The sequence below is a fragment of the Strongylocentrotus purpuratus genome, unplaced genomic scaffold (genome assembly GCF_000002235.5).
Source record: "Strongylocentrotus purpuratus isolate Spur 01 unplaced genomic scaffold, Spur_5.0 spur5_scaffold_7, whole genome shotgun sequence".
Lineage (NCBI taxonomy): Eukaryota > Metazoa > Echinodermata > Echinoidea > Camarodonta > Strongylocentrotidae > Strongylocentrotus > Strongylocentrotus purpuratus.
Window position 1 is genome coordinate 37,511,200 of NW_022145613.1, and position 17,701 is coordinate 37,528,900.

At 37.6% G+C, this 17,701-nt stretch overlaps 1 protein-coding gene and 1 long non-coding RNA gene across 2 annotated transcripts in view; one reads left to right on the plus strand and one right to left on the minus strand.

Moving 5' to 3' along the window:
• LOC574971 (transcription initiation factor TFIID subunit 5) overlaps positions 1-13,095 on the minus strand; it is a 16,979-nt gene extending 3,884 nt beyond the window's left edge. The window contains exons 1-14 of the mRNA XM_030974142.1: positions 12,920-13,095; positions 11,808-11,911; positions 11,299-11,377; positions 10,761-10,839; positions 10,178-10,301; positions 9,753-9,871; positions 9,315-9,392; positions 8,679-8,779; positions 8,141-8,232; positions 7,674-7,793; positions 6,894-7,073; positions 5,596-5,784; positions 4,320-4,431; positions 3,702-3,815 (exon numbers count right to left, since the gene is read on the minus strand). Of these exons, the coding sequence (XP_030830002.1) occupies positions 3,702-3,815; positions 4,320-4,431; positions 5,596-5,784; positions 6,894-7,073; positions 7,674-7,793; positions 8,141-8,232; positions 8,679-8,779; positions 9,315-9,392; positions 9,753-9,871; positions 10,178-10,301; positions 10,761-10,839; positions 11,299-11,377; positions 11,808-11,911; positions 12,920-13,072 (1,644 nt within the window). The 5' untranslated portion in view covers positions 13,073-13,095. The remainder of the gene's footprint in view (positions 1-3,701; positions 3,816-4,319; positions 4,432-5,595; positions 5,785-6,893; positions 7,074-7,673; positions 7,794-8,140; positions 8,233-8,678; positions 8,780-9,314; positions 9,393-9,752; positions 9,872-10,177; positions 10,302-10,760; positions 10,840-11,298; positions 11,378-11,807; positions 11,912-12,919) is intronic.
• A 179-nt stretch (positions 13,096-13,274) lies between these two features.
• LOC575035 lies at positions 13,275-17,062 on the plus strand. The gene is made up of 3 exons (XR_143587.3): positions 13,275-13,439; positions 15,846-15,868; positions 16,522-17,062. It is a non-coding gene; the product is annotated as an uncharacterized LOC575035 (long non-coding RNA).
• The last annotated feature ends 639 nt before the right edge of the window (positions 17,063-17,701 follow it).

Consider the following 17,701-nt stretch of genomic DNA (forward strand, 5'->3'; position numbering starts at 1 on the left):
ATTCTTCATAACTTTATTTTATTATGCCTTCAACTTCATTTCACCTATATCACATTAAGCAGCCATTTTTCAGAATTTCTGATAACTGAAACATTCCGAAAGTAAATTACATAATAGCCTGTGTGGATGAATCTACCGACTGATCGTCGCGCGTGGGGTCAAGTTCGGGACAAATACAATGGGTTCATTGTTTTGACTATATGCGCGTAAGGTGAAGTTGTATATTATGGACATTTTTCGGTGTGTACACTGTACAGTGCAGTATCTATAGATACACAGTACATTAATTAGGATTTATGATTGGCCACTACTATTGACTACGCTGGATTACATACACTGCTCTGATAATTATTTCATTATTACAATGAAAAATGTCTCTTTTTAAATTTGGATTCACGAGTCGGGGTAAATCAGGAGCGGAATTTAGTGACAGTAAATCACGCAAAACAGAGGAATTTCGAGAGGAACATGAGGAATTGAAAGAGGGAGGTCTGCGAGAATCATCAGTAACACTGCAACCGGGTCCATCCAGTAGAACAAGTGCTGGATCGTCGGAAAGTGATGTGAAACTGATAAGTGAGGCTGAGAGTAATGCTGGGTTGTTGGATTTAGGATCAAAGGATTCTGGACCGAAACAACCAATCCTAGCGTCATTCCCTCAAGTTAAAACAGGTGGGAAAAATCGATCGTTCAACAAAGATTGGTACAAACAATTCACATGGCTGGAATACTCCGCAATCAGTGATGCTGCCTTCTGCTACTCTTGCCGGATTTTCCCGTCAATATCCGGTCACAAAGAACACAATTTCACTGAAAATGGGATAAATCAATGGAAGAAGGCTATCGAGAAATTTAGGAAGCACAGCGAAAGTGAAAGCCACAAGACTTCGTTTTCAAGATGGCACCACTACCTTCAAAGTCTGAGTGAAGGCAGCATTGCTTCCAAAATATCCGGACAATACTCTCGAATAGTGAAGGAAAACTGGGCATACATAACCCAGATTTCTAAAGTAATCATTTTCCTCGCAAGACAGGGAATAGCATTGAGGGGTCATAACGAGAGTGCGGACTCACTTAATCGAGGGAACTTTTTAGAACTGTGTTCTCTGATCGGTGATGCCAATCCTGCTTTTGGTGAAAGAATCAAAACGATGCCTCTCAATGCTACTTATCTCAGCGCCGAAATTCAGAATGAGCTCCTGAACGTGACAGCGGAAATAATTCTGGAACAAATTGCGGAGGAGGTGAACTCTGCAGGATTGGCCACAATCATTGTGGATGAGAGTAAAGACGTCTCAAAGAAAGAACAAATCAGCATTTGCTTGCGATATGCCGAATACAAAGAAGCAGAGGGACATATCTTGCATGAGGAATTCTTAGACTTTCATGAAGCAGATGATCTTGACGCCAAGTCACTTTCCAACCAGATAGTGCGAGAAGTTGGTAAACTTGGCTTGAGAAAATTTGACATTGTGGGCCAGTGCTATGATGGTGCGAGTGTTATGTCTGGACATCTGAGTGGAGTACAAGCACGACTGAAAGAACATTTTCCGAACGCCCAGTATGTCCACTGTCATGTGCACAGGCTCAATCTGGTCCTTGTGGATATGTGTAAAAACGTGAGTTCTGCCGGCGAGTTTTTTGTCTTGTTGGAAGCGTTGTACGTCTTCATGACCCGTTCCCTCGTCCATAAAGTTTTTGTAGACTACCAGCAACGAGCCAAGTGTCGAGTTAAAGAACTCGTCCGACTGAGTGACACGCGGTGGGTTTGTCGTTACCAGTCGCTTTCTACTTTGAAGACGCGGTATAGTTATATACTTGAGGTCTTGGAGCATTTCTGTGACTCACAAGAATCGAAACGAGATCCGAAACTCGTGGTTGAAGCTCGAGGACTTCTCAATCAAGCGATGAGCGTTTCATTCGTCACTCACTTGGAAGTGTTGATGACATTGCTGTCTCACTCCCAGGCACTCAGTGAGACCTTGCAAGCCAATGACGCTAACTTAGGGAATGCTGTGACCATGATCAACTCTGTGATATCAATTGTCGAGGAAACACGGGCATCTGGGTGGCCTGATTTAGTGCAAGATATCACTCGGATTTGTGAGGACAACAACATCCCTACAGTGCCGCAACCAAAGCGCCGGAGGAAGCAACGAACCTTTGATGATAGTTTCCTCATGGCTTCAACTGGTCATCGGAGTCAATCAGAGGCTGAGTCAAGTGCTGAGTTCCTTGATGACCTTCGTGTCAACACCTTTCTCCCTATACTGGATGCATTCAAATCTGAGATGACCAGGCGTTTCTCTGCATCCAACATTGCAATCATGCAAGGTGTTGACGCGCTACTGACACCTTCCTCTGTCAACTTCCTCAAATTCTCTGCCGTCGAACCCTTTGTTGAACTATACACAGATTCTCTGGATGTGGACGTTCAGCTACTGAAGGCTGAAATGACAATGGCCAGACAAATCATCAGCAATAAACAGAAGGACTCCAGCACCCCCGATTCATCTAGAAGGCACAATGCAAATAGCTTTTCCAGCATGGAAAAGTTGATACCCTCGGCTAGTTTACCCAATCTGCGGAAAACGACCCAGTTGGCTTTGACATTACCGGTTTCTTCGGCTGTATGCGAGAGAAGTTTCTCTGCAATGAAGTATATCAAGAACTATTTACGGAGTACAATGAGAAATCAACGGCTCTCTGATCTTGGAGTTATTTATGTGTCCGGTGAAAGAAGTAAGGAGTTACAAACTAATCCAGTGGAGGTGCTGAAGAAGTTTTCGCAGCGGGAACAGAGAACAAGGATTCAACTCTTCTAAGCGGACACACGAAGATATACGAACAGGTGAGATCGTATTTTCTTTTCCATCACTGTATACCATCATATTGGCAAAGGTAGCTAAGGAAACTCACTGTCAAAATGGGAGATGACGTGGTACCACCAGACCACTGTGGTGCTTATATAAAAGATGTCAGGAAGAAATTCCTACTCATATAATATAGTTGCCGTGCATTTGTACAGATGAGATACATGCTTGAATGAGCTGATCGTGATTTTGAAATTCCGTTTTTATGATAAAATGACATCCACATTAGAGTGAATTTATGTCAAAAAACATGATTTTGCATCTTCACCCTTTTAAATAGGCAAAACATTTCCAAAGGGAAGGGAGACACCCCTCCTCTTAGTCCCCTCCCCAGGACATTGATCAATTAAATGTATGTGCCCCCCCAAACATCAAGCTCTGGCTACGCCACTGAACATTTGCTAATCATAAAGTTCTACTTTTCATTTTGCATACATTTACTGATATTCACTGTTAATTTAATTATTTCTTTCAGAATTGAATCATTTAAATATGAAGAAAAAAAATCATAATTGTTGGTAACACCAGGGAACATTAATTGGCATATTTTTTTTGCTAGGATACAATTTGTATATCTATGATATTTTCTATAAACCTGTTCAGCTTAAAAAATCAGCAAATGTAACCCAACATAAGTAGTTTATGATCATTGATTACTAAAGATTCCTGAAGTTCTTTGAATTCAAAGTGTAGCCCAGAGACATGTTTTCATATTGATATTGTTAATCTCATTTCAACTTTAATTAAAGATGACTCCTAAGCCTTCTAGTTGACTAATAAAAACAACCCAATTGTATAGAGGACATTGATAGAGTAAGAATCCCTTACCTTGTGTCCGGTCATGACTCTAACACATTTGCCGTTGTTCATGTCCCAGAGTCTGATTGTCTTGTCACTAGAACCAGTTGCAATGTAGTTGGAGTTGGGATGAAACCTCACAGTCTGTAATGAATAAAAGGAGAGATTTCACAACCTCATTAGTATTACTATTCAAAGAATATTCAAAACAGTTGCAAACATTGCATAATCAATTCAGAATTGTTGGCTAAAAAAAAAACATAGTACTAATGGTAAGACAAGTCCAAAGTATTTGGTAATTTGGTGTGATGTACATGTATATCACATGGAACTAGGAACAAATAACAACATTTAAAAGGTAAAATAGACTTTATATTTGGTCTTATCAAAGCCCTTTTGGAAAATGACGTTAATACAATTTTCAGATATAGTGAATTGCAGTTGTGGTCGGCATTGTATGGGGAAAAGGTATTGGATTTGCAAATTACTACAGATATATACAATATTAAATATTTTCATGATATGAATGCACTTGCAATGGGAATTTATAGTTGTTATTTATTAATATAAATATATATCCAGGTTCCTGTGTACAAGAATAATACCTTACTCTAAATGACCCTTCATATAAAATCAATTTTTACTCACCTCAACATCTGAAAGATGTCCAGCAAATATCCTAAGAGGTTGATGATACTCAGTGGCCCACAGTCTGGCTGTCCTATCCTTGCTGGCTGATGCAAAGTAATGACCAAATGGTCTGCAAATCATAAAGGATATAGAATGGGGAAATCATAACAAGGATGACAAGAAACAAGTTTTAAACACTAATGTGATTAAAAAACAAGTTAAAATGCAATAACAGGATGATAATTAGGGTGCAAATAAAGTTTTGTCTACATAAATCATTCAAAATATATATTTGTCAATTGGCCAAGTTAAAGAACATCTACAAATTCACCTTATCAAAAACCTTGAATTTTTACTACTATTATGTATGATGGGTTAAGATTAAGTGATTATCATAATGTTCTTTACAGGATTGGCAAAAGCTACAACTGTATAGTTTGCAAAAACAGTGCTCATTGTATCATGCAACATCTACATACATTTGGTTGACTCATTACTGGTTGATACATGCTATAATCAGAGCTACACCTCTCAGAATCACTTTTGGATATTTTGTTCATCCCCAATAAAGGGATAAATATCTCGGTATCTTCACTGTTACTCTCAGTCTCTCACCCATTTTAATCCTTGCTTTGTTAAATGACACTTATTATCCTTGAGAATAACTTTCTATAGGGGTAGAAATAGTCTATTAAAGTACTAAAGGTATTAGAGGTATACACATCCTGGTCTTTGTCTCTGTTATGAAGGGCCCATATTGGCTACTTGAAGATAGAACACAGAATAGGGGCTTAGAATGTACTCCCCTGCCTATTATTTTCTTCTACTTGAGACAACTCTTTACACAAAGCTTAATCAAGGTAATCAAGCTTAAATATTTAAACATCTAAGCCTCAATGAGGGACACATAATTAATTTTCAAGGTTAGAAGGGACAACCAAGCAGGGATGAAAATACCCCAAACCATCAATACATAAGAGTACTTTCTCCTCCTTCCATAATTCCTTTATCTCATTTATTCTCTCTATCCTACTAATAGTATTCTGCAGTTAATTTAAGAACTATACCTCCCCTCACAGGATATTACTTTCTTTCTCAAATCACTTGGTATGACCACAATCTTCACACAACTGCGCGAGCAGTGTCATTTTTGACAGACATGGCGCATTAAAAATGTTCACTATTATTATGGCATTTCTAATAATCAAGCAAATGTATATTCCATCATGAAACCTATAAAGATCAACATTTCCATGTTTCTACGACTGCAGATGTACCAAAATAGACATCTTACCCAAACTGCACGTCCCAGACGGGGAAGTTATGCCCCCTGTACGCCACCAGACTGGAGTAGGTATGCATGCTCCATAGCTTGATCGTACTGTCTTCAGATGAGGAGAGGAGAAACTTCCTATCAGGGCTGAAGCTGGTGGAATACACAGGTCCACTGTGTCCTAGTAGGATTCTCTGGTCTGTGGCAGTACTGGAGAATGATAGTTAAAGGCATCGTTTATCAATGTTAAATCTGAGATGTATGGCCCTATATGTTTAAGTAATATTGAAGCCCTATAAAAAAATTGCACTTCAAAATGATCATGAAGTGCCTCAAAAATTAAAAATCTTTGAGTGACCGGTTTTACCATATCATTTTCTTTAATATACTATAGTGTTATAAAAACCGCTAGGAAAATGGTTTTTGAAATTTCGATTTCCAATCATAAATATCTTGATAATCAGACAAGAGTTCCTGACTGACCTAAATGTTTATAATCATGATTGCAGCATGAGCTAAATCCAGGATTTTGTTTCAGAATCTGAAACAAAGATACCCAATCCCTTTAATGTATTGAAATCTTCAAATGTTCTCTTCAAGTAATTTCACTATTTGTTAAATTGGTATATTTTTCGTATATGCAATATGAGCACTGAACCTGATGAATAAGAGCCTTGAATGTGCTACTTGCTACTGCTTTAGAATTACAACTATTCCATGTGTTTTATCATAAACCTGTCTTACTTCAGAAACATTGCTTCTACTAAATGTAAAAATTTGTCAACAGTCACATGGGTGGGATAACTCCAGCATGCATTCTGCGAATATTTATAAAAAAAGTTCAATTTCTATGTTTCTTTATTGTAATATTGTTCGTTTGACACAATCATTCAGATGTTTCTACAAGTTATAAGAATGTACTATACTAGGACAAACTATTTGGTAACAAATGATTCACCTTGAGCAATTTACTTTAAAATGCATGAGGTGTCATTCTAAACATAGTAAGCTTTGTAAAAAAAAAAAATTATTTTCATAGCCAACATTGTTTTTCCTTATCATTGGTTAAGCATTAAGAATTTCATCTCACTATTCATCTACCCCTATAAAATTTTCAATTGACCTTCATCCTTCTTTACATCTTCAACTATTTCATACAAAGATGCTGTTAGTCAAACCCGCTTTAGTGACCACCTGTATAGAAAGACCACCCTTAGTAAATGAACTTGTACATAAAGACCACCTGCCTTTAAAGACCCTTTTTCAAGTCTCCCTTGAGCGGTCTTTATAAACAGGTTTCACTGCAGTAAACTATGTACCTGTCATCCATGATTCTCTCCAGAACATCATCAGCCTCGGCATCAATCTCTTTCAAGGCTCCAGCTTGTTTGACTTTCCTTAGCTTCTGAGGTGTTAATGTCCATACCTTGATGTTAGAGTCTGAGAAACCTGCTGCAAGCAGGCCAGAGTCATTGCTTACATCTACTGAGATCAGCCGACTGTGAACGGTTCAAATGATGAAGAAAAAAAAGACTTGTGTAGCTGCACTTGGGGTTTAGTTACTGAATAATAACCTGTCAATTTTCATTAAAATGTTATTTAGATGTTTTTCAGATTTGGCCAAAGGGTCACATTACATGAAATAAATACATCAAGTATTTGCCTCATGCATGTGCATTCAGGAAATCAAAGACTGAGTGTAATTTAACATTAGTAAGGCCACTGTGGCTGTTATGGATATGTATATTTATGGGCATGTAAGTCAGGTTGGTGAATCTGGACTATCTGAGTCTATCTGAGTTTTGATATTGAACACTAGAAACCACCATGAAAGTAGGAAAATCATAACAACATTGTAAATATAATGATAGGTAATGCATTTCAAAGCCTTTAAAAAAGTGATTATTATGGTCTGAAGGACGTATTTACACATGCATCTATTTCCAAAATCATGGATAGCTCTCTAGTCAAAAGTCCCAAATCAAATCCAGTCATTAGTAAAAATTATAACCTTACACTAATATGACATACACGTAAGACCATGCAATAAGAGACTGTACAGAATCTCGAAGCATCAGGAAGTAGTGCTTTTCACAAACCTTTGTGCAGCATTGAGGAATGTATAGAAGCAGATAGATGGCAAGTTATCTGTCCCAAGATGGACTCGTTTGGAGAGCTCCCTCTGTGCGTTCAAACGCTCTAGTTTATCCGCATCTTTCCTGCAAAAGTTAAATCGGCATTCATATTCAGTCATCCTCTTGAAATAAAGATAGCTTTGCTTAACCAGTTGAACACACTTGAAATAAGTTTCTTAAAAATAAAAAATAAATTCTACATGATTACTGCTAGGAGCCTTGGACAATATTCCTATATTTTGATTCAATGACTGCAAAGTTCAGACTAAATAAAGATCATAATACAATATGTACTATCAGATACCCTGCCCAAAACAGAACCTGTTACATTTGTTGTAAAATAATACATACCTTTCTTATGTTTTAAACCTCATCCACCTTCTCTAAATATTACACAAGCTTTTGATAAAAACATTCCATGTAATACTCACAATTCTGGGAGCGGTATTCTGGTCTGAGGAGGAGCATTAGGATCAGGCTTGTTCTTCTTGGATGCAAGGGGATCCTTCTTTGGCTTCTTTTTCTATTATTAGAAGGGGAAAGAAGAAGGAAATCATTCATCTGCAAACAAAGCACAAACTTATAAATAACTTTCAACGTTTGCATGGAAGTGAGTCACAAACAAGTGTTCATATGCGAGTTAATTTTCAGTTCACACTATTTGAATTTCACTTGTTTTCATTTATTATTATTATTATTTTTTTTTTTTGGGGGGGGGAGTCATATTTATGCATGTTTTATTAACACAAGGTGGAGGAATTCTACTTGTTTTCATTCATTATTCATTTGTATAAGCACACTTGATAGTATTTTCAGAGGCTCTTTGTAATCTTCTTCATTCAAATATTGTTTAATGGAATAGATTGATACCATAGCCTGATGTTTTATTTCTTATATTTCGAACAATGACGCATTTCAACTTTGAGACATCCAACTATATAATTATGAATGAATGGTGACTACATTTACCTTAGGTTTATCTTCTCCTTCTCCTCCTTCATCATCTTCATCAATCTGGATGTTAATATCAGGCTCCTTGAGGAGACCATAGTAGATCTTTCCTTTATTGGCTGGGTGAAAAACAAGCAGGTAATAAAAAATGAGCACAAGTTTGTAACAATCCTTTCATAAAGCCAATATGGTGTCTTGGTCATCTGGTGCCATATGCAACCAAGTTTTGAGGAATTATTTACCTAAAATGCATTTCATCTCATATAATGGTCTGGTAGGGCTATCAAAATAACTAGATGTGGTCAGTAACATTTGAGACAAATTAGCTAGGACTTGCCCAATAAAGACACCACCTCCCTTTAATCATACCCATCTATAAATGGGGTTTATATATACATGCATATACATTGTAAATATGTGATTATCAAATAATTGTTGAGGTACTTTGCTGTTTATACATTTCCATTTGATTTCTGAAATGTTAAACAATGTCATATTCATTTAAGGATACTGCCATTTGGAATCAAACTAAAACCCCTGTATTCATAATTCATCTTCTGTCCCTTAGGTACTAACAGACTTGACTACTATCTCTCCTTGAACATTATGATGGTAAATCAGAAATAAATGCTTCAAGATAGATCCAAGGTTCACCTTCTCTCTTTGCTTCTCCAACAATACTCCCAGCCTTAGAATCAATCTGCTGCTTATTCCTAGGTACTCCATCAAATACTGAAACATAAACACATATATCGTTGCACTCAAATCTGGACTTATGATGAAAATAATATGATCAATTTGTGTTCATGCTTTTAATATTTCATTAATCTCAACTACCTAATCCTTTGAACAGCCAGTCGTTGCTGTACTAAAATCACATTGGGCAGTCTGTTGATTAACTGAACTTTGTAATCAAACACATCCCTTTTACTGGTACTGTCTTTGAATTATAATAAGATATTCAAAATGGGTTGAATTTTGATTAAGTTTCAAATGCATACTGGTAATTTTTAAGTGTAAAATTGATCACTTATATCATGATTACACAAACAATTTGGACAATTGATTTAGTATTGCCTTCAGGAAACTCACCATCAATGTATAGATGTTCTTCTAGAATGTTTAGTACTGTGTTGTTCTGTTTGTCTTGTAGATATCGCTTCAGTGCACTGTAGGAATCTCTGGACATGCGAATCACATATTTACTCGTTCTGCAAAGGAAACATTTAAGGTATTACTATTAGATATAGCTATTTAACTATATCTGTGCCCAGATAACACACTGTATTAAACACAATGAATTCAATCATATTTGGTCATATTCTAATGACTGTATAATATAGATTGTGAGGCGAGAACTAACATGTTTGACAATCTAATGGTTGTATCAGAATCCGCCAGTCATTTTTTAGAAAAGATTATGCAAATGAATCTGACATGCACTTATGAACACTACAGGTATAACCATGCTTGATTACAAGCACCGTGTACAAGAGAGATACACAACTTGTTATTACCTGAAGTTCATCATAAGTTCACTATGTCTCATATGACATTTCTTGGTGACAGCTGAGAGTTTGATCAGATCTTCTTCATGGTAGCTCTCTTGTTCATCACTGAACCCACTGAAGAATGCTACAGCTACAAAGACAAGAAAAGAAATATTCTAAAGCCCATTTATTGACATTTGCAGGAAAAGTTAAGAGATGAATGGCATTGTTCATGAGTAATACCATTCGAATCAAATGAAACTAAAGATTGACAGTGCTTTGCCTTTGATAAAACCTGACATCAATCAAAACACAATCTAAATGTTGCATCATTATTATGAAAACCCTGAGCAAGAAAGAAAAACACAGAGAATACTTAACAAAGATGGTGAAAAGACACCAATCAGTCAAGCAAATCAATCAATCGATCAATTAATCACAAACAATCACGAATGAAGCTTGTTTATCACTTTACAATGAATGGATACAATAAAACGACAGTGTGGCTTAAAAGTAGCCCATGAAATTGTTTCATATTGTCCTGCCTTTGAGCAAGATGTATACATCTGACATAACACTGTAGATAAATACGATATGAATACTGTCATACCTTGGTTATCATGATCATTATATACCAGCTCCAGGTACATGTGAACAAACACCGGGTACAGGATCTGGGCAAGTTCACACTGCATAAACAAAAAGATGAAATAAATACCCAATCATATATCATCGGGGAACAACATACAGATATCATTCAAGAATGCTGTGAGCCATTACTCTAGCAATAATAAGTAATTTCATTATATGAAGATAGTCAATTAGCGTCTTAAGAATGATTGTGAAATAATTGCGTGACTTTTAATATGTAATACAATTTGCATATTTCATAAAATATGCATTGCTAAAATTATCTATGATGCTCAGTGTTCGGTAGTGAGAGGATATGTAGAAAACACAACGACTGTAAACAAACAAAATTTTCTCTTCCATTAGTGATCACTTAGTCAGTAATATTTCTACATGGACTGCATGAATATTTTGTACAGAGATAAAATTGATTGCCCATTCATCACAGGCTTGGTAGTTTGAAGTCTAGCCAAGTGCTTACACAACAAGATTCACCTGTCCACACAAACCAATCTCACCTTAGTAGCATCGAGAGATGATCCGATGAAGGACATCAGATTTCTATATTGACCTTCATAGAGCAACGGGTCTCCTTCACTGGAAAGGGGATGTCAAAAATGCACTTGAATTTTAATCATGATCAAACTTGTTAACTGAGAAGCGCAAATTTATGTTTGCATAAAGACATATCCTTATATCAATACTATCATGGCATTGAGAAACTGAGAGGACTTAACTGCCAGGTCATGTGGAGGACTCCAGATTTTCACAAATCTGAAAAAATAAAGTGGGCAGGGGGCACGGATTTATTGTTTTACATGAAAATGTTGAAATCAACAAGAAGTTTCATCCTTTTGTAACTTTGAAATCAATGCAAAAGAGGAGAAAGGAAGGACATTCAATGAAAAGAAAGAATAAAAACAACAAACTATGGAGGGGAGGGGGATAAGAAGTTGAGGATTGAAATAGATAACAACTGGAATACAATGAAGAAGAATGTAGAAGACAAATTTCATCCTGGATGTACCTTGTATATGCTGAGAGGACAGATGATACATCCTGATCAGTATTGGATGCATTCTCTGGGTTCTCTTGGATGTTGGCTTCCTTTCTCAGTAACTCTTCAGTACCCTGTGAACATTCATTGTGAAAATGGAAGTAAAAATTGAACAAACTAACTGAACATGCATGCACGCCCACACATAGGAGCATCACTATCCTGGCTGTGTAGTAAAAGCTGTGCTTTTGATTCTCAACATTTCAAACACCACTGTACAAAACTCAACTGATTTCACTCAAAATTGGTACTTTAGTGACAATTGATGACACCTAAATAGCAGTAAAATACATTTTTTTTAACTTACTGATGCTAAAAAGAATAATTTAAAAATTCCAATTGTAAGTCTAGTGTCAAACTTTGCTTACAGCTGCATCGACACGACTGTGTAGACTGTAGAGTCTATGCAATAATGTGTGGTGTGTATATTTGTGTATAGGTAATACCCGCCTCACAGCATGCATGCAGTGCTAGAGGTCAATAAGCATTAGCATTGACTCTCTATGCTTTGCTGGAGTGATGCGCGCCCACACTCCACCGTCCATACGGTATGCAATTGTATTGTGCTGCAGTTTGCTGTGAATCCCGTGAGAAAGTGCATATTATAAGTCTTCGTTAGGAAAAATACTCCAAAAAATAACAAGAAAATTGACACAAAACAGGTAATAAACATAATGACTTTTAACCCATGATCTTTATTTGGACATTTAATGAATAGACTAGATATAGATCTAGGTCTATTTACTTCACTATCTCCACGCCGGAGTTACAAGTCAAATTTTGGATAGGTTTCTGAACAAGCGCAGAAAAACCTGCTCTTTCATGTGACACCTTCACTTTCAGTTTCAGGATCACGAGGAATAAAGGTTTGAATTTCAACTTGTTCATAAAATCTTTGACCAATTTTGCATGGTCGCGCAATGCACGTAGACTGCATAGGGATACGTGCAATCTCTATGGGAAGGACTTTTAGCACACAACATTGGATACGTGATCAGACACTCTAACACAAATGTTAACGCATGGGTCTGCCACTTCTGGTAGACTAGACTTTTGTAACAAATAAAAACGACTGCACTCACTTTCAAATTGTTTTTTCTCAAAAACTGCAAAACTGCTGATAAGGTCTGACTATCCATGGACTGTTGATCTGTAGATTCCCCATTGTCCGTGGATGTATTAGCAGGTTTTTCGCCAGGTAGCTCTTGCTCGAATTCCTCCATGGGTTCCGCCATTTTGATTTTTAATGATTGTAATTCTCCATTGACGGAGGGGTTTTATAAAAATATTTTAAGAAACACAGAAGTCATTTAAACCATATATAAAAATATTTTAGTGATTAAAAATATGAATTGATATACAAAAAAGGGTTAAAATATTTTCAATATGAACGGTTAGAAGTGGTAATTTATGATTATTTATTGAACGGCAACTCAACCAACTCTCTCTCTTTATCCAGGCGCCGTTTGCTGTTGACGTACTCAACCAGCGGTGCTTCCCAAATCTGTTTAAATCCTTCATTTCGAAGGATCATCGGCATCTGAAACTTCACAAATCTATTTTATAAGTTTTAATAGATAGAATTGTAGGATGAGGGATAAGGTGAGATTTATTTTAAAGCTTTTAAAATGTTCGTAAATAGTTGCTTCTTGAACTGCGTGATGTGTGTGTCGATTGAATGTGAATATGATCTTCGGTTCAACTTGAGTTGATGACGTTTGTTCATGTTGTTAATGTTAGTATCCCTTGATGTCTAGCCGAATTAGAAACATGAAATTGATGTCTCGAATTCTTATTGCATGTTTGGGTCCTAAAAATGATATTGGCTAACAAGATAGTAGATTGCTTGGGATAAATTTTCAGGCATGTTTGCATTGCATGCCATGTGACCAGAGTGAATGACGTGTGACAAAATGAAGATGGAATAAATGGCTACTACGAGTTTGACCTTGCCTTGGCAACAACCTCCAAACTCTGTATTAAACATATAATGTGGTAATAATGAGCACAATTTTGGCTTCTTGCATTTTTGTTCTCACTTCAAAGCTCAACTTCAAAAGTTCAAGTTGCCTTCCAATAGGGTGTCTGAACGATTTTTCAATTTTCAATTTGGGATCGTTTTTCACCATTTTTGTTTGATATTTGAATAAAAAATGTTATCAGAATAATACATTTCAAATTTCAAGTCTCACCGATGTTTCTATCAAAAGTTACAGCCCCTCCAACACGCTGGTATATTCATATCATTTTGGTCAAAATCGTCGAAAAAGACGTCCACGCAGAGTGATGTTGTTTTGCTAAATTTAGCCAAACAGCTGTATCGCGCGATATGCAAGCGTATGCATATCGTACGCATGCTGCTAAGCCAATCCGCGACTTGCAGCTTGAGCTACGCTGTCTCCGCGACATGTGCGATCGACTAGTATGGTTGGCGTTCGTCGCACAATAAACCCGGAAGTGAATACACGTTATAGTCAATGGCAATATCGCGGAGACAACGCACGTTGTCTCCGCGATATTGCCATTGACTATAACGTGTATTCACTTCCGGGTTTATCGAGGGAATTTCCAACCATAATTTCAGTCACTTGAATTTGGGGTTTCGTTCGTGCGCGGAGATGTTACGCGATGTAACCATGGTTTGGACTGAGCGGAGCGCACGCCCCCTAATTAGCTGATCCACCAAATAGCGAGAAGGGTATTTTTAAACTGTTATCAGTTGTGATCCCTGGGGGCTAGCGAAAATATAATCACATAGAATTGTTCCTTAGGACTGGGACTACTTATCGATCGGGGCGTCATATCTCAAAAGTGACAAACCTCAGAGTTAGCCAGGACACAATGTTTAAATTGCTGTTTTGACCAAGATATTTTTAGAATTTCGGGGGCTACGCCCCTTTGGAAATATTGGAATTCACCTGCTCTTTCATATGACACCTCATTCATTGATTATCACCTTCAGGATCACAACTGATAAAGGTTGAATCTCGATTTGAAAAAAAAAATTGACTTTTTTTGCATGGTCGCGCAATGCACGTAGGCTGCATAGGGATGCGTGTAATCTCTATGGGAAGAATTTTAGCACACAACATCGGGTGCGCGATCAGACACCCTACTTCCAAAGTCGTCATGCATGCCATGCTGGCAGCACTGAGCAGCACAGATTTTTGGGTTAGAAGTTTTAAAGCAGAACTGCACCAGTTAAAACTTATTAAGTTCACAAAAAATTGCATTCTGCTCAAGCTTTGCAGCCAAACGAGTGGGCGGTCAGAAATGGGGTTGAACTTTGAAGAAGCTTGCCACGATTGGGATGCGGCCCATTCCCAAACATGAACCATGCAATGTTATAAACCACCCGTGTTTGTTAAAGTTATCCCTTCTTTATCATGATGAAATGTAATTTTGTCCTTGTAAATGAAAGAAAAGTTAAGCGAAACGGCGACTTGACATGTGATTTCTATCATCGTTAGGGGCGCTGGCGGCTGTTCCGAGAATGAACCACGTCCACTTAAACGCGGACAACTAAAAAACATGAAAAAAAAGGGTTTTCTGTTTTTTTCTTCGGCACTCCGCGGATGTAGGGTTCCCGCTTGCTGGCAATGCTAAAAACGGATTCTGCGTAAAATACCCCCAAAATGGTTTGCGGCGTCCGTCTTCCTGAGGATTTTAATCATTCATAAGGTGAATGTCTGTGAAAAGCATCAAGGATTTTCATTTCGGAATCCGTTTTTCGCATCACCAATGCGCGAATCGTAAATGAGAATCGTCCGCTAAAATGCGGACGATGCTTGTTTTTTACGAAGACAATCCTCGTAAATGCAGACGATCCTTATGCTCGGACCAGCGCCCCTACTGATTTTAAAAACATGACATTGTATACAGCCCCACGTGGGAAGTTTTCACACATTGTATGGTGCAATTTGTAGAAACAGAATTCATGCTAACCCTTTTTGTGTTATTTCCCTTTCTTTTTTTCTTGCTCTTCATGGATCATCTTCTATTCAACAGTGGCGCAAGAAACGTATGCGACGGTAAGTTACATTGCTCGTGTTTATTGTGTGTAAGGTACAGTGTTAGTGATGTTTCTAAAAAAAAATTCCGGGCGTTACATAAAACTTACCATTGGTAGTAACGTTGCCATCAATGCCGACCACCATGGTAACGGGCCAAACAGCCAATCAAAATCAAGGTTTCCATGGTAGTTACCATTGATCGCAAAGTTGCTATCAATGGTAAGTTTTGTGCAACGAGGCCCTGGTCACTGTCATGCAACGAAGGAAACAAAAGCCTTCATAGTTGTCTTGAAAAAAGGGCCCTTTTCACTTGATATCTACCGTACTGTGTAGTAACCAGGCCTGATAAAAACCGGATTTAAATCGGTTTCCCCAAATTTTTTTTTTCCTTCCCGATTTAAAAAAAAAAATTCCCTGCGAATCCTCTTCATTTTTTTTACTTGAGGGGGGCGTGGCTGAGGGGGAAAACAAAAGAATTTTTTTTTTTAATGCTCACTTTCACCCCTGAGTAACAAAGTTGTTGAGGGGTGCAAACTTATTTAGCTTAAACCAAGCGGCAAGGCATAATTCAACTTAAATTACCGATAAATTGGATGTATGTCGTTGTGAGTCAAAAATCATTCATGACCAGCCCATTTGACATTTTTTTCTTGGGTTTGTTTTCCCATCAGCCTGAAGCGTAAGAGGAGAAAGATGCGTGCCAGATCCAAGTAGACTGCCACCGGAAACATCCACTCTCTTACGGGCATCGCACTCTTGCTGTGGAACAAGAACTTCAGACGTTCTACCCAATCTGCTTCTCCTACATGTATCATTTGGACATCCCAGAAGAGTCTATCCTCTGTACATCACCAAGTGCATCATGCAGGTTCACCTCAAGGTCCCATCTGATCAATCCGGATGTCTTTTGCTGCGTCCTTGAAGTCAACTGGTTCTTGTAATGAAAGCTGTTGACGACCTCGTCTACGCTGCTCTGGATTTGAAAGATTGATGGACTGGGACTCACCTGCTATACAAACGCTTTCCTGATATCTTTAGCTCCAACATTCCATCTGAAAATACAGATCACGATGTATTCTTCAACAAATTCATCTACTATGCTAGATTGCAGTGCCCGTTGTGGTTGTTTTTATTACATACTAGTACATTATTCACTCAAAAACTGTTCTGGTGTATCAGCCTGTAATAAATCTTTTCCATTACGTTTCAAAACCACCTCTATTCTCTCATTTTGTAGGTGTGCCAGTCTGGTATGGTATGCAAGGATATTAAGATGGAGAAGATTGGAAGGAGCGTGTAGGAGCGAATGTTATATAATGAGGGTTCTCACTCGGCTGATAATTGCTTATAGTCGAGTGACCTTTTCAACTCCAGGGGGAAGGATTTTGGAGGACAATAGACATTTATTTGGATCAAAATTATGAATCGACACTATCCCTTTAATTTTCCATCCCATTTTTTTTCTAGGTCCTAAAGTAAGTCCCCCATATTGAGTTTGAGCACCCAATGTTTTGTACATTTACTAGAGAGAACCCTGGTTGTATGGCATTTCTTACCAGTTTTGTGGATTCAGTTGTGTGGCTTGTATGTACAAAATATGTTGGGGGGGGGGGCAGTGATACATGTACAATGGGACCGAGGTAATTGTGTTATATCGAGACCTTTACCATTAGTCAGGGGTCACGTGAGAAAAAAATGAATGTACGAAGAACTGGGTATGAGAGTTTGTTGCAAGAGTAATTTATAACGAGATCCCACTTATGCAAATTAACATATCACGGAAGAAAATTGTCATGAGTTCTTAAGTGCATGTTGTGAAAACTATTACGAAGAATAAGTTTATGGAGAAGT